At 31.8% G+C, this 22,031-nt stretch overlaps 9 protein-coding genes across 9 annotated transcripts; 5 read left to right on the forward strand and 4 right to left on the reverse strand.

Moving 5' to 3' along the window:
* Positions 1 to 111: 111 nt before the first annotated feature.
* ABF1 (DNA-binding protein ABF1) lies at positions 112 to 2,895 on the reverse strand (the record flags this gene model as incomplete). Its single annotated transcript, XM_004182259.1, has 1 exon — positions 112 to 2,895. One exon carries the CDS (start codon positions 2,893 to 2,895, stop codon positions 112 to 114), a length of 2,784 nt encoding a protein of 927 aa, XP_004182307.1.
* A 1,839-nt stretch (positions 2,896 to 4,734) lies between these two features.
* Positions 4,735 to 5,898, forward strand: RAD27 (multifunctional nuclease RAD27; the record flags this gene model as incomplete). The annotated part of the gene is made up of 1 exon (XM_004182260.1): positions 4,735 to 5,898. One exon carries the CDS (start codon positions 4,735 to 4,737, stop codon positions 5,896 to 5,898), a length of 1,164 nt encoding a protein of 387 aa, XP_004182308.1.
* A 322-nt stretch (positions 5,899 to 6,220) lies between these two features.
* APN1 (DNA-(apurinic or apyrimidinic site) lyase APN1) lies at positions 6,221 to 7,339 on the forward strand (the record flags this gene model as incomplete). Its single annotated transcript, XM_004182261.1, has 1 exon — positions 6,221 to 7,339. The coding sequence occupies one exon, from the start codon at positions 6,221 to 6,223 to the stop codon at positions 7,337 to 7,339; it is 1,119 nt and encodes a 372-aa protein (XP_004182309.1).
* Positions 7,340 to 8,154: 815 nt separating this feature from the next.
* Positions 8,155 to 9,993, forward strand: PRR1 (serine/threonine protein kinase PRR1; the record flags this gene model as incomplete). The annotated part of the gene is made up of 1 exon (XM_004182262.1): positions 8,155 to 9,993. The coding sequence occupies one exon, from the start codon at positions 8,155 to 8,157 to the stop codon at positions 9,991 to 9,993; it is 1,839 nt and encodes a 612-aa protein (XP_004182310.1).
* An 812-nt stretch (positions 9,994 to 10,805) lies between these two features.
* On the forward strand, positions 10,806 to 11,699 carry TBLA0I01320 (glucose-6-phosphate 1-epimerase; the record flags this gene model as incomplete). The annotated part of the gene is made up of 1 exon (XM_004182263.1): positions 10,806 to 11,699. One exon carries the CDS (start codon positions 10,806 to 10,808, stop codon positions 11,697 to 11,699), a length of 894 nt encoding a protein of 297 aa, XP_004182311.1.
* A 429-nt stretch (positions 11,700 to 12,128) lies between these two features.
* On the reverse strand, positions 12,129 to 12,758 carry SBA1 (Hsp90 cochaperone SBA1; the record flags this gene model as incomplete). Its single annotated transcript, XM_004182264.1, has 1 exon — positions 12,129 to 12,758. One exon carries the CDS (start codon positions 12,756 to 12,758, stop codon positions 12,129 to 12,131), a length of 630 nt encoding a protein of 209 aa, XP_004182312.1.
* A 1,162-nt stretch (positions 12,759 to 13,920) lies between these two features.
* On the forward strand, positions 13,921 to 16,308 carry MUB1 (MYND-type zinc finger protein MUB1; the record flags this gene model as incomplete). The annotated part of the gene is made up of 1 exon (XM_004182265.1): positions 13,921 to 16,308. The coding sequence occupies one exon, from the start codon at positions 13,921 to 13,923 to the stop codon at positions 16,306 to 16,308; it is 2,388 nt and encodes a 795-aa protein (XP_004182313.1).
* A 516-nt stretch (positions 16,309 to 16,824) lies between these two features.
* On the reverse strand, positions 16,825 to 18,855 carry TBLA0I01350 (uncharacterized protein; the record flags this gene model as incomplete). Its single annotated transcript, XM_004182266.1, has 1 exon — positions 16,825 to 18,855. One exon carries the CDS (start codon positions 18,853 to 18,855, stop codon positions 16,825 to 16,827), a length of 2,031 nt encoding a protein of 676 aa, XP_004182314.1.
* Positions 18,856 to 19,659: 804 nt separating this feature from the next.
* On the reverse strand, positions 19,660 to 21,896 carry RRN3 (rDNA-binding RNA polymerase I transcriptional factor; the record flags this gene model as incomplete). Its single annotated transcript, XM_004182267.1, has 2 exons — positions 19,660 to 21,375; positions 21,630 to 21,896. 2 exons carry the CDS (start codon positions 21,894 to 21,896, stop codon positions 19,660 to 19,662), a joined length of 1,983 nt encoding a protein of 660 aa, XP_004182315.1.
* Between the last annotated feature and the right edge of the window lie 135 nt (positions 21,897 to 22,031).

Genomic DNA, 22,031 nt, shown 5'->3' on the forward strand with positions numbered 1-22,031 from the left:
TTGTTAATTGAAAAGGTAGATATACTGAAGAAATATTGTAGATTTTGACATGTTAAATTTATAAAGGAAAAGTCTGATATAACATTAAATAATTTATTTAGTTTTATGGATTTATTCATTTCTTAATTCAGGTTGAATATTTTCATCTGAGTGAACATCAGCTTCATCATTAATATCGACATCTATATTATCACCATTTTCTGGAGAATCCATATGGTGTGACAGGTCCAGTCCAGAAACGTGGCTCTCATCATTATGAACCGGAACACCTCTTAAATCCATAATTTCTTGCTCCATGTCATGGTCATCATTTTCATTCATTGCATCTGATTTACCTCTATTAGAAGTAATTGGCAATTGGTGCGAATTTGCCGTTGTTCCCAAGCTAGATAAACTATTATTATGTTGGTTTATTTCTACATCTTTATAATGAGATGATAAAAGTTTTAGCTGTTCTGCAATATTATTTGGTAATCTATCACCTGTGACATCATCAAGAGATTCTAGGACATTATCATCTGGTATCAATGAATTGATGTTAAGTTTTAGCAGATCATTCTTCTGCTCTATTTTGTTAATACTATTGCTATTATTATGAATATTTAGATGTTTATCATTGCCATTATCGTTGCTATTATCATTATTATTGTTATCATTATCATTATCATGGCCACTGAAGCTCTGATGGGTTGTTAATTGTTCAATGGATGAAGTATATGATTCATTTGAATCTATACGCATTTTTTTAAAAGGGGGTTGAGATTGATTATCAATACTTTCTGCATTGCGGGAAATATTATGATCATGATTTTCATTATGGCTTCCATTATTATTATTACCAGCCATATATTCATCTAGTGAGTGCCTATTGCTATTTTGTTGCACAATATAATTTGCAATTGTTTGCTTCATATTTGAAACATCATTCATAGCAGCTTGAGCAGTAGCCTGCAACTGAGTTGCATCTGTATCTAATTCTTTTTGAGCATTAATGTTCTGAATGGCTGACTTCAACAATTTATTACGATTTTGTTGCAACTGTTCTTGTTGGTTATTACGTTGTTTATGAGTATGCTCGATGCTATTAGTATCAGTGGTACGGTTACTATGGTAGCGGGAATGACTTTTATCAAAACTAGTATCATGTGAACCTGGTATTTCTAATGGGTATTCTGATTTTAAGGGCTTTGAATCATCTGAAAGCTCATTACTGTTGTCGTTAATGTTAATTGCTTTTAATCCAACATTATTATCAGTAACAGATGATGTTGCCCGAGAATTACTTGATATTGTTGATGCTGATGATGGAGACGTATTTGGAAATTTTGATTTGCCGTTATGTAATGTAGCAGCAATAGAAGCTGGAGTGGAATTTTGAATATGTAGATTTGGGTGTGTAGTTAAAGATGATTTATTAGCTGAGCTATTAACCATTGGTATTTCTATATTACTATTACGCTTTTGTGGATTTTTGCCATACTCTCCACTTTTCTTCTTTTTCAGTACAAATCTGGCCTTGTAAGTTGTTACCTTTCTGGAAATTGATGAAATCAATTTCTTATCTAAATCATGAATAGTTAAACCATAACGTTGTCTTAGAATATCTAAAATACCTGAGTTTTCAACATATTGTGATACTCTGAATTTTAAAATTGTTGCTTCATTATTAAGACTACAAAGATCCTCTAAAGTTTCATCGAAATTCAAATCATTTTGTAAAATTCTTGGTATTTTGGTCAGTACGAATTTTGCTAAGCTAAGGTTTGACTCCAATGGATGGGAATGGTATGGTTCAATTTTTGTCACTACAAATGGCCCCATATGAGTATCTCTATGATCAAATGTAACTAAGTTATCAGTTAGGTTGCTATCTCTGATGCTATTTTTTTTAGCTTCTGCAGACACAGGTACAGCTCTAGAACCATCTATATTGTGTGTATTATTATTATTGTTATTGTTATTAGGGGGAGAATTTATATCAGTTGAAGAATTATTGTCATGATTGATGCCATTTGAATTGTTACCATCCACTGCAGCAACTACTGCGGCAGCAAAAGCAGCAGTCACTGAATCATCTACATCAGGAATGTCAGCATAATGTTTAGTAGAAGTTTCATCATTATTTTCAGATGCATCTTTTTTTAAGCTGTTTCCAATAGTATCATCATTATTGGTTGTGATGGAATCAGAATTACCATTATGCTTATCAGTAGTGTGACCTTTAACAGTATTTTGGTTGTCAACCCTCTCTGGTGAGTTATTATCGTTTAAAGTAAGTAGGGCTCCATGTGGATTCTCATCAGTAAATTTATCATTTGGATGGTTACCATCTGTAGTAACGTCATCGTTATTGTTCAGAATATTAGAAGAAGTAGGTGTATTTATAGAAGAATTGGTATGATCAACCCTATCTATGAAGTCAACATCTTCTTTCGTAATATTGGCATTTGTTTCATTAGAGTTATCAAATGCGTCATTATTTACGCCGCTGTAGCTTACCAAAATTTTAAAAGGGCAACTTTTCAGATGACAAGCAAAGGTGAAATGTTTATTCTTGTGAGAGTTCTTTAAAATAATTGGACATCGTGCTTGAAATTCATAATCATTTACCGCCCTGTACCATGACTCTAAAGTTGGAAATTTTCTACCCGGCTCATTCTTTCTTAAATGAACATTGTCTATAATGTCATCATCATTATTGTTTGCATTATTGATATCAATATTCTCGATATTACTATCTGAATTCTGATTGATATTATTACTGTTTTTATTATTAATGTTAGTTTCTAATTGATCTTCGTGTAGACTACGATTACTATTTTCGTTTTCAAATCCATTTGAAGAAGCTAAATATTTATTAATGATTGGATGTTCATATTCATAATAATTGGTCATTTTTTTCTTCTAAATATTTACAACTGTAACCAAATTTGAAATCAAATATTATAATATTATGTATCGAGCAGATGTTCTTTTACCTTTTTAATTTGAAGACTTCGCTATTTTGGTTGATCGTTTAGTACGTCACTTGAACTTAGATCTCCCTTGGTGTGGTGTATATTTCAGAGGTTGTCGTCTTATGTGATTTGAAATTCTTGTTATTTTTTCTTCTAGACGTTAAAAGTTTCGTCGGCCATTACAATTTTCGGAATTGGTCTCATTGCATCGCCTTTTTAATCCTAGTCTGAAACTGATAAAAAAAGTTCTCGGTGCTCGGAAAAAAAATAGCGAGAAAATTTCGGAAAATCCCTCTCGAATGGTAAAGCTGTCTAGTTAAATGGCGGCTAAATTCATAAGCAGAGCTTTCTGGACAAAAAGTCATGAAAATAAATTTATCAGAAGAATTATTTACTGGGATTCAAGAGAGGTAGACATTGTTATACAGTGTTTAAGATGTAAAGACGATTACGATCACTTTGTTTAGACATATGTAGTAAATACTATAACTAAAATGAATATATTTCTTAAATAGTGTTTTTCGATATAAACAGAAAAACACATTTTAAATAATAAGTCACGTGATAAAAAGTATTTTACCACTTAATAGAAAATGATATAATCATATTCCAGCAAAAATTATAATTTGAAATAGTTGATTCAATGTTATTCAAAAGATGTGTGGTTGAATATTTTGTGTTATTGTGAGTTTCTTTTTAATTACTTATGATTAGTTTTGTATTTAAGTAAAAAAGTAAGAATCCCTAAAGTCCTAAATATAAAAAACAGAAGAATGTCAAATCAACGAAAACTGTTCTTAAACTTATATATATGTAAATATGTGTTAGAATATGCAAAAACAAAGAATTAGATGAAAGAATTGTACGACATGTAAATCTTTTGTATTGGTATTATTTCCAGTAATACTTAAGAGAATAATTCTTTTTAATAGATATTTATAATTATAGAAACCTCTTACCCTCTAAGTAGGAAAAAAAGTATATACAGAGTATACAAACATTAGATGTTGAGTGAAGGATGGCAATTTATACATTTTGGTTTGGACAAGAGAAGTCAATCCATCGTCATCTGTAGGCGAAAAATTTTCATCCAATTGATTCTTTCAATTGTTGTCTGTCTTGTAGGCTTAGTATATACCGTAACAAGCACATGTTGCCCTAAGAGTAGTAGCGATGGATTGTACAATTAGGGGGTTTATTGGGAACATTTATTCACGTTTGTATAAAGATCATTAATATTTAACAGGAATATAGTCAACCTTAAGTATCCGTTATATGGACATGCTAGGGATAGAAGTCTCGTCACAATTGTAAAGATTAATTTGTAAATAAATAACAATTTGTCATCTCAGTCAAGATTTCATAGACATGCGAGCAGTTTGCTAGAGATAACTGCTTACGAAGTTTATTTATTACACATTAATATCTACATGATTAAGAGACTCAATTTAAATTATTATTTTGGTTCAGCCGAAGTATTACAAGAAAGTAGTGTCAGGGTGGAGCAAAAGATTATCTTATATCTTTATAAGGTCAGAAATCGAATGTTATTTGAAACTATTTAATATCTACGTACTGCCATTTTTTTACGCGTCTCATTTTTTTTATATAGGCATCCTCATCGATCCGACTATCTAGATCTATAAAAAAAACTACAAAAAGAGAGTTACTAGTAATAATATAAGAAGTGCCAAAAAAAAAACTTCAGTTAAACTTGTGTCTTTGGTAAATATAAGGGTACTACTGGGAAAAGGTGTTATATCATTATTTATTTAAAATGGGTATTAAAGGGTTGAATGCGATTATTACGGAACACGTTCCATCTGCAGTTCGTCGAAGTGATATTAGGACATATTTTGGTCGTAAAGTTGCCATCGATGCATCTATGTCCCTTTACCAATTTTTAATTGCTGTAAGACAGCAAGATGGTGGCCAACTGACAAACGAAAATGGTGAAACTACATCTCATTTAATGGGTATGTTTTATAGAACTCTAAGAATGATTGACAACGGTATTAAACCATGCTATGTTTTTGATGGTAAACCACCAGTATTAAAATCACATGAATTAACTAAGAGATCTGAAAGAAGAGCTGAAACAGAGAAGCAACTAGCGGAAGCACAAGATATTGCGGAAAAAATTAAGCATGAAAGGAGACTAGTAAAGGTTACCAAAGAACATAATGAAGAGGCCAAGAAACTATTGGGTCTCATGGGTATACCTTATATTACAGCTCCATCTGAAGCTGAAGCACAATGTGCAGAATTGGCTAAAGCTGGGGTTGTTTATGCTGCTGCAAGTGAAGATATGGATACACTATGCTATAGAGTGCCACATTTATTAAGACATTTGACTTTTTCGGAGGCTAAAAAAGAACCAATCCATGAATTAGATGTAGAAGTTGTTCTTAGAGGCTTAGATTTGACTATTGAACAATTTATTGATTTGGGTATAATGCTTGGTTGTGACTATTGTGATAGTATTAGAGGTGTTGGCCCTGTTACGGCTCTAAAATTGATTAAAGAATTTGGATCTCTAGAAAAAATTGTAGAACATTTCTCCGAAGAAAATGAGCAAAAGGGAGGGAAGAGCAAATATAAGATTCCTGAAAATTGGCCTTATAAGGAAGCTAGAGAATTATTTACCAATCCTGACGTTATTCAAGGTAAGGATGTTGAGTTAAAATGGACTCCACCAAAGGAAGAAGAGCTTATTGAATTCTTATGTACTGAAAAAATGTTTAGTGAAGATAGAGTTAAATCAGGGATTGCAAGATTAAAGAAAGCTTTGAAAAGCGGTACTCAAGGAAGATTAGATGGTTTCTTTAAAGCTGTTCCTAAGACTAAAGAACAATTAGCAGCAGCAGCTGAAAAACAGAAAAAACTAAAGCAGCAGCAACAACAAAAGAAAAAAACTGGTCGTGTTTCTAAAAGACGTTAGATTCTATTACTCAATATTTTCAACACTACATGTCATTATGTAATATATATGCATTCTTTTTAATAAGGTTCTCAAAAACCTAGAATGGTTTGAAGTCCCTAAAAAAAATTCATAAAGCCGCTTTCCGAATGAATTTCGGCCCGAACAAATTTCTTTACGAAGTACGAAATGTGGAGATGAGTAGCTGGTTCGAAGCTTATTTAAGAAATACATTCCAGATCTTAAAATAGATTTCCTCCATTTATGACATTTTTTTTTAAATGTAACTTAAAAGTATTTAAGTCTGAGTTTCTGTAGTATCAAACATTATACTCAATTACTTATGCTAACTAAAATGATTAGATCAACAACCTCCAAATATAAGTTTGGTGCTCATGTTTCTACCAAAGGTGGAGTATCAAACAGTGTCACAAATGCATATAATATTGGCTGTAATTCTTTCGCACTATTCTTAAAATCTCCAAGAAAATGGGAATCCCCACAATATACAACGGAAGAAATATTAAAATTCAAAGCTAACTGTGAAGAATTCCGCTACGATCCTTTATTAGATATATTACCACATGGCCAATATTTTATCAATTTAGCTAATCCAGACAAGGAGAAAACTGAAAAAAGTTTTAACTCTCTATTAGATGATTTAACTAGATGTGAACAGCTGGGAATTGGACTATATAATTTACATCCAGGTTCATCCATTGATGGTGATCATCAACGACAATTAAAACAGCTAGCTGAATATTTAAACAAGGCTATTAAAAAAACAAAATTCGTTAAAATTTTATTAGAAAATATGTCTGGAAAGGGAAATTTAGTTGGTAGTGATTTGAAAGATTTAGAAACTGTAATTTCATTCATAGAAGATAAATCCCGTATTGGTGTGTGTGTGGATACTTGCCACACATTTTCTGCTGGATATGATTTAAGGAATAAAGAGTCTTTTGAAAAATTCTGGAAAGATTTCGATGATATTGTAGGATTAAAATACCTAGGTGCCATTCATTTAAATGATTCAAAGACACCTTATGCTGCAAACAAGGACCTTCATGAAAAGTTAGGTGAAGGATTTATTGGTCTAGAAACTTTTAGACTAATAAGTCATGATGAAAGATTTACCAAATTACCTATTATTCTAGAAACACCACAAAAAGATGATACAGGCTATGGGCATGAAATCAATTTGCTTGAATGGTTAGAAACTGTTGATCGCTCAGAAGATTCAGAATTAAAAGCTAAAATTCAAGAATTGCAACAACTCGGTGAGAAATCAAGAAACGAACAAATAAAAAAGTTTGAAGAAGGTGAGAAGAAGAAGGCTAATCTACAAGCGAAGAGAGCTGCCAAGAATGCCAAGACTTCTTCCAAGAAAAGGGCTCCTGCAGGTAACGATATTATGTCTCGTTTAAGCAGAAAAAGAGCCAAGAAAGAGGAAGATAATTGATATTTTTTTCAAAACTATAACCTACTCAAAATGAAGCATCGGTTAGTAATGTTTTGCGGGGCATATTTATTCATTTCACAGGCTGGCATCATGCGAAGCCTCCTTTTTATTATTTTTCCGAAGCTTAGTTTTACCCTAGCCTGTGCTATTTTAAAGGCTTGTAATTTCTAACTAGCATGCATTCTATTTGAAGCATATATTGGACTTTTCTAATAGATAAATTAGGATTGTTATCTAATCAGGCTTTTACTTATATATATGTATCTCCTTAAATAGTAATTACATTCCAACGGCGCTACCAATCACAACGTCTTTCGATACCGGAAAACACAACAAATCGCGTTGAATATTCGTACAAATTTGTATATAACGTGAAAAAAATCTTCAAATTCTAAGTATTTCAAAACAAACAACATATTGTATTGTAGACTGTTTCACCACATACAGGATTGAGGTAGGATTTGCATCTGCATTTTTTTCTAGTTTGCTTTGGTTAGTCTTAATTGATTATCAATATTGAAATTTCATCATACACCTCTTTGTTTTAAGTATTTAAACTTTCATCACCCTGATTTTTTTTTTGCACACTATTGTTGATAGGAGTGTCGTATCTTTTATTAAATATTATATTGTCTTTTAATTAATCTTCCACAAAATAGTTGATGCCCACTTAATAATTGATAACGTCATTTATCACAAGATCAACACATATAACAAATACCTCCATTTTTTACAAATATTGCCCTGAAGATTTCTGTAATTTTCATAATAATATAAGAACAAACAACTTAATTTACGTAAGATAATTTTCCAATATGAGCACTACTAATGCTGCTCTGCCTGATGCCAGGTTAAAACAGAAGAATTCAGAACAATCCATCCGTGAATCCCATTCACCTGCTTTAATCCAGAAGGGCTTTACTACCACCTTACCTAATGTACCTCAAATCAATACACAATATATATCTCCACAATTAAATATGGTTCATCTGTCTCAAAATAATAATTCTGATGATGGGGGGGTAGAAGACGATGATCTTCCATTCAAAACTCCTGTGGATAAATCAGCTCCATTTTTTCAATCAGTAAATACATTGCCAACACCAATGATATATACTCCTAAGTCTCCGACTTCTGATCATTGCACATATCCACCTCCTCTACCTTCAACAGATGGCGAGTCACAAATTTTTGTTGGAAAAAAACGACAAACAAGTGGCGGGAATGTTGGTGATGTAACTTCTAATCACGTACTCAATTCCATACCTAATAGGCTTGATACTATTATTAGTTCCAATACTAATCAGCAGAGCCAGCCACTAAGAGTTATTTCTGAACTTCCACCCTTTCCAAATGGGTTTACAAAACGTGTGGTCTCATTGCCTATGGTTGCAGAGGATTTGAATAATAGTGGAACAATATCTTCTTCTTCAAAAGAAAACTTCAGTATTTTAGAAAATAGTCAAGAGGAAGTTGGTAGCTTTGGTAGCAGAAAGAAAGGAAAACATGACCAAATCATCGAGGAGGAGGAAGAGGAAGGGGAAGATGCTGGAAATGATAGTGTCATTATAACAAGCAATGTAGATTCAACTTCTACTTCCACATCAAAACTTGAAGAGGATGAACTAGTAGGTTACTTATTAGAAGATTTAGTTAATCCATTGCATTGGCGTAAAGTAAAGCAGATTGGTGTCGGAAATTTTAGCAATGTTCATTTATATGAATCCCTCGACCAATCATACCCATATTTAAATCAAGTAGCTGTTAAACGAATTAAATATCCTCCAGAAATAACGGATCCGCAGTTTAAAAATTCAGATTTATATATTGAAACATTATCCCGATTAGAAAATTCCTTAACTCGTGAGTTATATGTTTTAAAGTCTATCCAGCATCCTTGCATAGTACAATTTTATGGTGTTAATAATCCGATTTTTATTGAGAGCAAAAAACCGCTTACTGAATTACTAAAGAGACAGCCAACATTGTCACCATGTGACATTATCTTATCTTATTGTTCGGGAGGCGACTTATTAGCAGCAGCCTCTAGCTGTATGGGTAAATTAAATAAAAAGCTAATACAAAGAATTTTTGTTGAATTAGTACTTGCAGTGAAATATTTGCACGAAAATGCAATTATTCATAGAGATTTAAAGTTGGAGAATATTTTGTTACGGTTCCCAATAGAAAGTATTGAAAATGGATTAATGGAATTATCTATTTATTACCAACAAAATATAACTCAGCTAACCGATTTTGGTCTTTGTAAGAAATTAGAAGATCAAGAAATGTGTACAGCACGCTGTGGCTCCGAAGATTATGTTTGTCCTGAAATCTTGATGGGAATTCCATATGATGGGTATTTAAGTGATACCTGGGCTTTGGGGGTAATATTGTATGGGTTATTAGAGGATCGTTTACCTTTTGATCCTCCACCAAATGCTAATGTGAGACAAAGGAATAGATCGACATCTCATAGGATTGCTAGGTTCGAATGGAGGTGGTTTAATATGGTAGAGTCAGATAGTCCTGCAAAGGACATTGTGAAAAATACTTTAACTAGAAAGAGTACTAGGTGGAGTATTCAGCAAATCTACGAATCTCCATATATACAAGAAATGCTTGATTCTCTAGAATTTATTCCTAAAACTTGATTATTACCTGTGTATATCAAGAATACCTATTACACAGTAATATCAGATTTAAACTATTAAATAAGTAAGCAAGTACCTGGTAAAAATAAAGAAAGCGTATAAAGATCATCAAAGCTTTAAAGTGCACATACTAACACCATTATTTCTACTTTTTTTTTCATTTCATATTTTTTTTTTGTCATATCACTCATATTATTGTTCTCTTCGTTTTGTTACATCTACAATTTATTAATATTATTATTGTTATTATTATTTTTATTTTCTATCATCACATAATTTGTTTTTTTTCAATTCTTTCACATACATTTTTACATCCTGTTAATTTCTTAATTTGTTACTATTATTTCTTCCTTAATTTCCTAATCTCAAATTTTTTTGTTCCCAAATTTAACTTACTTTCTCCTACCATCATAGGCATACTTAATAATTCTATAGTTTTATTTATTTTGCCAAGTTATTTACTTTCTATTTTTATTTTTTAATTCTTCCACCGCTGTATTATATAAATATATATCTAGTTCTCAAAATTCCTTAACTTAGTATTGTGACGTATTTTTTCTAACTAGGTTTGGTAAGTTTGGTCGTCCGTGTATCGACGGCAAGCTGGATCTAGAAACTCGTGCACCACGTAATATTCTAGGGACATGCATGGTTTGTAATATTTGTATTTATAGGACCGTTCGAAGTAAGCGATATTTAAAGGTTATGAATTTTTCAAAGAGCTAATTACAAAAAATAATTCGAACCTGTACATCTATCCAGATAATTAGACTAAATTCACTCAAATAAATTCTCAATATATAACATCAGAAATGACTGTCAAAGAAACCGATCAAGAAGTTATTTTAACACATCCAAAAGACGCTAATACTACCGTGACTATATTGAAATATGGTGCTACGGTCTATTCGTGGAAAATGGCTAATAAAGAACAATTATGGGTTTCTACCGCTGCCAAATTAGACGGTTCAAAGCCAGTCAGAGGTGGTATCCCATTAGTTTTCCCAGTATTTGGTAAGAACGCCACTGATGAACATTTAAGCAAATTACCACAACATGGTTTAGCCAGAAATTCCACTTGGGAATTTTTAGGTCAAGTTAAAAATGACCCACCAACCGTCCAATTTGGTTTAGGTCCAGAAAATGCTAATCCTGAATTAACTAAATTATGGCCAATGGATTTTTCATTGATTTTAACTGTTGAACTAGGCATTGATCATTTAAAGACCGCCATTGAAGTCCAAAATACATCTAATTCAAATGAATTAAAATTTAACTGGTTATTCCATACATATTTAAGAACTGAAGACATTGAAGATACAATGGTCACAAACTTAACTGGTATGACCGCATATGATCAATTATTAGCTGAAACATACGTGGAAAGACACCCAGCTTTAACTTTTAGCGAAGAGTTTGACAGAATTTATAAAAAAGTTCCAGAAAATCGTAACATTCAAGTTGTTCGTCATGGCCAACCTATTCATACCTTAAAGAGAGAGAACTTACCAGACACCGTTGTTTGGAATCCATGGATTAAGAAATCAGCTGGTATGGCTGATTTTGAACCAAAATCAGGTTTCAAAAATATGGTTTGTGTTGAACCTGGCCATGTTAATGATTTTATAATTTTACCACCTGGCGAAAAATGGAATGCATCTCAAACTTTATACAAAGATGATTTGAAATTTCAAGCAATTATGTAGTTACAATGAAGGCTATATTTACCATTATTTATAAACTCAATGCACTTTTATACTTTGTTTTATATTTCGATGAATATTTATGACTTTACTTACCTACAGTTATAAAGTTGCTTATCTCGAAACTGATCCAGAGAAACGGCAGCCCATATCACCGCTGATGCGATTATCGATATATATTATTATGCTTACATATTGTTAGATAGGTAATTTATATATAGTAGCAAATAACAGTGAAAGGGTAAAGGGAGTTGACTAATGTTTCATTAGGGATAAAATAAATATTTGTTTGACTTTATCTTGGCTTTTTTTTTTAAATAAAATACAAATGTGTTAAATTATATTATTACTATGCCTATGGTTACTAGAATTATGAGTGTAATTAAGGAAGTTCATTAAATTTTTGCTATATTGCGATTGCTATTAAATTTCTTATTCATCAGAGACACCCTTGGCAAAATCATCAATATTACCACCGCTCTCTTCAATGGTCTTTCTTAGAGCTTCCATGTCTAATCCACCAGCACCACCGGCACCACCGGCACCACCCATGGCAGCCATGGCCTGTGACATAGCAGCCATATCCATGCCACCAGCACCACCAGCACCAGCGCCACCCATCATCATATTACTATAATCCATATCATTTTGGTTGTCATCAACTTCGTCTTGTTCATCTTCATCAACCCATTTATCGAAATCGGTCTTGATAAAATTATACTTAATTTTTTCCTTTGTTAAACGAGGCCAGTATTCTAAACCTAAATCTTTCTTATAAATTTTCAAGAAGTAATGTTGGCCATTGGCAATTTTATTCATTGTTTTTTCTTCGCTAATCTCTTTGAAGAAATCAATGCTAAATTCATATTTATGTTTAACTTCTTCATTACCTTCATGAGATTTGGAATTGGCTTCGAACTTTAAGCTTGTGGAAGTAATCGAAACTTTTGGATTTAAACAATCTGGAATGTTGATAGTCAGTAGCAAATAGTTTTTATCAGCATCAGTTTCACTGGATCTTTGAGCCCATTGAACTTGAGGAGTTAGAATCTTAGTGGACATATTTTATTGCTTGAGTAAATATAGATTTAATTGCTTGGGTTATTTCAAAATCAAAATCAAACAAGGAATGGATTAAACTCTTTCTTTAAGTATCGTAGATCCTCAATTCTCTAATCAATCAATTGCTTGTGCAATTCCTTTGGATACAATTCGCTTTTGGTAATTTCTCATATCAAAACATTGTTAATTTTCGATTTTCGATTTTTTTCGCCCCCCTCCCGCCCCCGAATGTTCTAGAAACTACGAGGTAGTTTTTAAAGCGGTTACCACCTTTTTCTGGAGATTTTCCTTTATCAAAAGTTTACAAGATTGTAGGAGAGCCTATCTAGTAATGAGGCACCAACAAACTACCTTAAATATTATCCATCTATTAACCATGAATAGATAGATGTAAATTTTTCGAAGAAGAAAACTATATCTTATACTTAATGAATGTTTAAACAACTAGAATTGATCCTATTAATAGAAATTATCAAAGCACTGTATTTTTTAGAACATTTATTTCCACGGTATCGAACGCCGTCTAATTTTTTATCACTTTGCCGCTGAGCTATGACTTTCGTGAAAATTTCTACTTTCGTAAATATTTCCGGTCTCAATTAGGGGTTTATTTTACACAGAATTTCCTCTGCCACATAATCAGTTTATGAATAACTTCATCACTAATTATGGTAACAGGTGAGAAACTGAAAGGCGTGACGAGAACTAATAATAGCTACCAAAAGTACCTCATTAGTTGACTACAAAAGGTACTATACTTCCATAATGTATTACAAGTTTGTTAATTCAAGAAGATAGTAGTCTATACTATACAGGAGCGGTTAGGACCTTTCACTGTAATTTGCCCGCCTTTAACAGTTACAACTACGGGAAAAAGCAACATTATTGACATAGCCCCATTCATAGCTAACTGAATTGTCTAGAAGAAAGAGAAATTCAAGCCAAAAGAATAAAACGGCTGATAGTTTAAGGGCGTATTGTTCAGAATTTTTTTTTTCGTTTCTTTTTGATTGCATCATTATATGAGGTGTTTAGAAGAACATGAAGTTTAAATATAGTTACGATATTAAACAAAGAAACATAACTCAGTTTTCTCGCTGTTAATATTTTTAAAAAATTTAATATTTTTTACCATTTTTGCTGCAAACACATAGAGCTATAAATGAGAGAATTGAATCGTCGAGAAATTCTTATAAATCAAACTACAGTTAATTTTCAGGATAACGGTTATAATAGACTTGGTTTAATATCGAACTCGAATATTCCTTTAATTAACTCATTGAATGAATTAACTTATTTAGTTGCCAATTCTGAATTAACAAGGGAAACAATATCGACTGATGGTACATTGGAAAGGTTAATACATATTATGAAATCATGTAATATTAATATTTTTGAACTCTTAGAGATAGATAAAAAAATCAAAAATAAATCAACAAATCCAAATGAATTAAGAAGATTAGAAATGTTGAAACAATCAATATTTTCAAGATATTCATGGAAATGGACTTTATGCTTACAATGTCTGGTGCTGACTGGGTCAAGGGGTACAGCATTCATTAGAGAAAAGATAGTTGAAGTTGGGGTGATACCTATCTTAGCAACGATCTTAGATAATTATCTTCTCTTTCACAAACGTTTTAATATTATCAAATATGAAAAATTTCAATATTCAATTTCAACTTTTGAGAGTGAAACTTTTTATCAATTATATAGAAAAAATGATTACGAGAGCTATGAGGAATTTCTATATTATTTGGCAGACCCGGCTTTTACCGATGGATATAATTCTAAACCAGAAAGTGATACTAATTGGGGATCTGATATGAACTCTGATCAAATCAAGACGGCAAATTTGGTTAATATTGGATTACAAAAGGCATTATTATTAACTCCAACAATGATGGCTGAAACTGATATTCCAAAGATTTGGAATGATTCGGATAAAATTGAAGAATCTTATAGAAACTCATATGGTACTGAATTATATTCAACTCAATTTAAGGAAGACAAACCTTTAGAGACTAACGATGATTATACAACTAACAACAATTTGTATTCCAGCAGTCTCGAAAGTAATGTAGCTGACGACAGTTTTCGATCTGAAGAACCATTTTCACAAGAATATTTTCATACACCATTAATTGATTCACCCAGAGAATTTCTTTTAGGTAGGATTATACCAAAGGATGATGATATCATATGGTCATTACAGTTGTTAGCATTTTTATCAAAATATCCCTCTTTGAAAGAGCATCTTTTAGATGTACAATTGGTAGAATCATTATCTATTAGACCTTCTTTGAATCTGTTCGAAAAACGACTACAGGTAACTCATCAAATAACTGATGATATGAGCTTATTAAATATCAATAATACTAAGCGCTCCAGCTATGAATCTTGCAATATGAAACTTAGGGACAAAAGTAGCTCATCTGAGACATCTAGTAGTGGCTCAGACTCAAATATTCGTGAAGGGAATCCAGAAATTGTCTTTGCATTATTTCATAACTTACCACCTGATAACAAGCAAGAGGAAGCAAAGGAAAAATTTACAAGAAAGTCTAAGGTTACATCTTTCAAACTATTCAACCATAGATTTAAAAATTTTAAATATCATCCAGATGATAAAGGCTTAAATATAAATGGTCCGTATCAAAAGAGGCGTGAATATGAGGCTAAGATAGCAAAGCAATATAGAAAAACTCAGAAAATTAATTGGGAGAGCCCGGTAAACGCTACAGAAATGAATATTAACAAAGAATCGATGAAATTAAATATCTTTCCTCTTGTTGAAAGGTATACCTCAACTAAAGACAATACTAAAGAAGCTAAGTATTGGAGTTCAGTAATAATGAGAAATTATTGCAGAAAGGATGAAGTAATGTGTATTCGTCAATGTGGGAATTTATTTTGTGGCGAATGGGAGTCATATCCACGTGAATTTTCCAAATGCCGTCGTTGCAAAAGAACTAAATATTGTTCACGAGAATGCCAGATAAAAGCTTGGAAAAATCACAGACATTGGTGCCAAGAGGCTTATCCCTCTACCACAACTACTGGAACTATTGCTTCTAATGTGCCAATTGGATCTGTCTTACATACCGTTAGACCCAATTCAAATACTAATGTTACTAATTTCACTACTAATAACTTAGTGCCCACTGCCGCTATTGCTACTGCTACTACTACTGCTACTACAACAACGACTAACACTACTACAACTACTACAACTACTACTGCTTCAATGGCAACTACAGTAGCCACTGAGGCATTGTTTTCCATGGAAGGCTCTAATGTTCCAATGACAATGCTACCCACAAGAAGACTCCAAGAGGCTGTCGAACAACCCAATCCAATTGCTAACTTTCTTGAAACTATTTTTGGTACAGATAATATTGGCGTAGCCAATGATATGAATTCTGAAGATAATTTGAATACTATGCTAAATTTTCGTAGCAATAATGAGATAGAAGAACGAATAAACAGTCCAAGCATTGATTTTGAGGAGCCAGCCCGTGATGATTCTAACAGAACGACTAGTATTTAAAGTATATTTCTAACTACTTTAGGTCTTATCTTTGTAAATTCAAATATAATTACTCTTCCGTTCTTATTCTATTTACTTTTTAGTATATTAATAGTCTATGGTAATTTCATTTTTTGTACTTAAATATCAAGAGCCCTACATAATCTATTACATTAACTCAGATTTTTCCCCGCATTATTTTTGATGCTAATTGTAAGCTATGGTTTGCTTTAATATAAGATTTTTTTTTATGAAGTTCCAAACATCTTTTCTAATTATTCATCTGTACAGTAAATAAGTAATTAAAGTACATAAAGATATTAATTATGACTAATAGGTAGTAGTCGTTATATATGCTTAAGAATATAAAAATGGGTATGGATATTAAAGATTCACTCTCTTAATACAGAAGATAAAAGGAGGAATGAAGCAATCAAAAGTTGTGCGTATCATTTAATATAATAGGTTGTATAAGTTTAAATATTATTAGAAAAAAGTAGAACAAAAAGAAGCAAAAAACATGAACGACTTAATTCCTTATTTCTTGCTTTTTTTGATTTTCTTTTTTTTCGTTTCAGTTTCAATTTCTTCATTAATTAACTGGGGTAACAAAGTATCAGATGGTAAATCCAGCAGACTTCTCTCCTCAATTGGGCCATCTAAACCATTGATATTAACACTTTCTACAGAAGATTGGTTTAGCAGGTATTCATCTGATAAGTTACTTCCATGCCGTAATTTATGATAATCCTGCTCTTCATTTCTTGTATCGTCAATGCAAGTCTCTTGCGAGGAACAATCATTAATAATATTTTCATTTACCTCATCAATATCATTATCAATGGATGGTTGAGTAGAACTACAGCCTATGTATACGTCATTTGATACGGAATCATTGTTATGTGTATCTTCATAATCCTGTCCAACAATAGTAGTTGTGTCATTATCGTTTTCAATTTCATCATGATCTATACAAGATAGCGTATTTAATTCGAAATTTTCCATTGAATATCTTGGTGGCAATGGAATGTTTCTGATTGCATCTGTGCTTGGTAGTGTAGAATAATTGCTATTACTCCCACAAACGTTTATTAGTCTATCATGTCCCGTTAGAGCGTCATCATAATTTGGTGGAGCACCAATTTCTCCATGCTTACTACCGAAAGAATACTTTTTTGCATTTGCCTTTGGATAAACATATCCACGTTGGCCAATATTTAGATGTAATTGAACCACATCGGATGACGATATAAAGCTTGGATTTTTTTTATTCTTACTAATCGGTATTCTATCTATTAGACTCTCACTACTGCTACTTTCATTGTCTAGTTCAATTTTTTTCTCTTTTGAAACTGAGAATTGATTAGATGTTACAGAGGAAAATAAAGTTGTGTTGATTGCACCAATACCGATGTATAGGTCCAAATTAATATTTTCTGCCACATCTAGAACTTTATTACCATTATGAGTTATAAAAATAGTACCTGTTGAATATTTGAAACCAAACCCTACAGTATCACCTTCTTGCAACTCTGGTAAGATCTTACTAGAGTCGCCAAGTGGATTATTTCTAAATAATTTACCAGTTGATTCATAACCAATTGAATAGTTTGCTCTCCCTGGAATCATGAAATAAGGATATGGAGATGTCATTAGTCCAATGCTAAATATTGTGTTCGAATCTTTAGGGAACTTATAAATTTTGACTTCGAAATAAACAACCTTTTTATTATTAAAGGGTACAGGGTAATTCAAAATGGTAGAAGATGATCTGTTATATTTTGTGAATGATACATTTAATTTGTCATTAATGAGAAAACTTGGGTTAAAATTTCCCATTTCATCAATATTATCATTAACGCTGGGTAGAAAAAAATAACTCTCTAGACCACGATCTCTAATTTTTATCAGATCTGCATATGACAAAGTAGAACCAAATTCTTTTAAACTTGGACCAAATTTCGATTGGAATTCAGTACAATGATTATACAGTTGCTTTTCAAATACCGACAATTTCTTAAATCTTTTATCTCTTAATTTTGGATCAGTCATTCTTAATATACTTGGATGGTTGAAATCTCCATTCAATAGGAATCCGTCTTCATTAGGACAATATTTTCTTTGCATTTTAATTAGACGCAAGTATTTATTGGCACGAGTATTTCTCATTAATTCTGCATCTTCTTCTTCTTCGTCATCATCATAGTCATAATCGTCATCTTGTTCATATTCTTCTTCTTCTATTGATTTAAAATACGAGGATATAAATACAATAACTAAAAATCCAAATATTGCTAGCAAAACAAAAGAAGGGGGAAATATATATGAATGGGTGGTCTCATTATTTTGTTTGATATATATATTTGTAGTACCTTCAGTGGCTTCAGATTCATGCTTAGTTTGCATATTATCTAGTAAAGCTTGTAAACTTGATAAATCCAATGTAAATGTAGGGTCATCGCTATTAGCGTCATTTGCGATGAAATAATCATTTATAGTTACATCCCTCTTTACATTAGCAGTATGATTAGGGTCTAGTTCTTTCAGAAAGGTTTCAGGTAGTAGCATCGAACATTAAAATATATTTTCAAATCTTATATAAGTTTTGTTTACTCTGGGGTTTCTTTGTTTACTCGAAGAATACAGTATATTAAATTTTATATTCTCGACTAAAGCTATTCCCTATATTATTTTACCCAGTAACTATTGTAAATTGTAACACTCCGACCTTTCTTCTCTTTATATATAATTTTTGTATCTTTGCCTTCTTATCCCCTTTATTACTATTGTTCTAGTTCCTGATTGGTATCTGTAGTTTCGGCAATGAGTTTGTATCTTACATTCTTTGCTCCAGGCCACACTATTATTAAGTGCCTGAGAAAGTCCGCAGTAATGCCCCTGGCAGAAAACTAGCAATAAAATAAAAGCACGGAAACACGGAGGCTTGCTAGGGTTTGATAGAGCTTTTGGGATTTTAGTTCTTGAAAATAGGGTTTTTGCCAGGTAATGGGATTGTACATCTATATAAATATGCTACATAAAAATGAGAGTAAAGACAATTACAGAGTTGAAGAGGTAATTGAGATATATAAGAATGTAAAGAACGATCGATTAAATGCAGTAATAAAAAGAACAATGAATGGCCTGGAGATGCGGAGTAAAAGCAGTAACAAAGGATGGAAATAAGAATGTGAATAGGGATGGGATGTAGAGATGAGTAGGAAATTTTAATGTAAAAAATAAATGTAAATGTAAATGTAAATGTAAATGAAAGTTTAAATGTGAATGAAAATGATAATGTAAATTTAAATAGTAATAATAGGTTAGCCAAAAAAAAGTTGCAATGCAAAAATAAATGTCTAAGGTCCATCTCTATTCGTCAGATTCATCAGACTCATAATCTCCACTAACTTCACTCCATTCAATGTAATATTGTTTCATGAAATTTTTGTAATTCTTTAAAAAGAGTGGATCGTATGGGAAATAGCTTTGTAAATCAATGAACTGTTGTCTTGTTACAATCGACCAAGTAGTGCCTACCACTGTAGTGTTATTAGTGGCACTTTTGCCATCAGTATTATCTAGTGGTTTACCAAGTATACCTCTTAGTCTTTCATTACTGTTATTCTCAATTATACTAAAACAATAAGCAATCCCTTCGTGCTGCGTAATACGAGCAAACATCAACATGACATTCTCGTTACAATATTTCAATGGATTGAATTTAGAGACAATGAGTCTTTGGAAGAATTTATCCAATTCACATTCCCATTGCCCAGTAACTTGATCTTTAAATAATTCATGTCTAAAGCAGAACATATAACATAACGACTGAAATACTGCGTAGAAGTGTTTGAATCTATCCATTCCTCCCCCACTTCCATCACCATTAGCAATCATATCAACTTCGTATTCTCGCTCTAATACGAATCTATTTAACCAGGAGGTTAGATAGCTTGCCACGAATATAATCTGTGTACGAGAAAGTTTCTTAGCTCGAGCAATATATGAACCTAAATATTGTAATGCTTTGACTTTCTTTTCAGAGGTTTCATTGGGTGAGAATGATATATCAATTAATGAAACAAGAAATGAATCCATTAATTCGCTTTGTAATTGAGAAATATGGAACATAATATATTGAATGGATTTAGTATAGTAGGTAGAAAGAACATGTGTCTTAAATAAAGTGGTTAATGTGTTGAAGATACTCACACCTTCACCGTTTTCCAAATTTTCTGGTTTCAACTCTTCGCCTAATCTTGTACTAATTAATGTTAAAATTGAATCTAATTTATTCGATAGTTCTTTAATATTCTGTGATAGTTCAACATCATATTCTTCATCTCCATCTAAGTCAACAGGGGTGTTTGTCATAATAGCTATAGAATTAGCTTCTTCATTCATATTTGATTCTTCTTCGTCATTTTCTTCCTCCATATCATCGTCGTCGTCGTCTTTTTCGTCGTCGTCATCATCGTCATTGTCTTCTTCTTCTGCGTCGTCTTCTGCGAATTCATCATCATCATCCAGTTCATCTAATTCATTTTGAAGTTCCACATCAATAGAAATTATACGTTCGATTAGTAATGACCATGTTTGAAATCGTAACTCTTTACAATAGCTGGTTAATGTTAAGATATTTGAAATATAATTTACTAATTTTTTACGTGTATCATTTTTATTGGGGAAAAATTTTGATAGATATGAATCAATGTAATTCATTGATGATGGAATCACATTTAAGAAATACTTTAATAAATCGTGATGATGGCTTGTACTGGAATTAGGCAGTATGAAATTCGATATCAGATTCATCGATATATCTTGCCACCATTTTGGTATACTCGAACATAAAATCCTAATAAAATATATATATTTACTTAGAATCGCAGTGGGTAATTCCCACCATTTTTCTAAAGTTATGATCGACTGAATAATTGTATTAGCTTTGGATGTATCTAATTTGGTAATATTATTGGACAAAACTTCCAATAATATACTCAAATTTGATTCACTTATCCTATCTGAATCCTTAGCTGATAGATTAATTTGTGAAGATATTAAATTTATTTGAGTTGGGTCATTCTAGTTTAAAATAAATACAAGATAACTGATTGAATGAAGAAATAATAAAATTAACGAAATATTCCAATACTGAATTTATTTCGTTAATTATTTTCATCAAATTTTGTCGTAGTCATCCCAAAAAAATTGTTAGTAAAAAATTTATTCTCATCACAAAAATAAAACAGAAGTCGAGAGGAAGAGAGGAAATGATTGTTAAGACCAAATAAAATTCGAATAAACTTCTAACTTCTCAATAACAAAAAATAACATACCTTATCAAGATCATCAAGTGCTGATTTAACAACTCTCTTATACATATCTAAAGCAAATTTCTCATCGCCCAAAGTTGTTTGATTTGAATCATTATTGTTAATTTTAACTTTAATGCTTGACTTTTTAATTCCATTCTCATCGGAATCAGATGAAGGGAACATTGTTACTTGATCTGAGAATTCAACCTTATGTTTCTTTGTTAAATTCATATTTTCAACAATATCCTGTGGTGCTGGCCGTTTTGAGCTATTTTCAAAAGCTAGCATATCTGGTTTCTTATTATTAGATTCTTCAATTTTGTCCAAAGAAAAAAATTTTTTTTCGAATTACTTAGTTCTAAAGTTACAAATATTTCTTGAAATTCAAAAGGTGGTTATGGCTCGATGAGGGTTGAATATGCT

The sequence above is a fragment of the Henningerozyma blattae genome, chromosome 9 (genome assembly GCF_000315915.1).
Source record: "Henningerozyma blattae CBS 6284 chromosome 9, complete genome".
NCBI lineage: Eukaryota > Fungi > Ascomycota > Saccharomycetes > Saccharomycetales > Saccharomycetaceae > Henningerozyma > Henningerozyma blattae.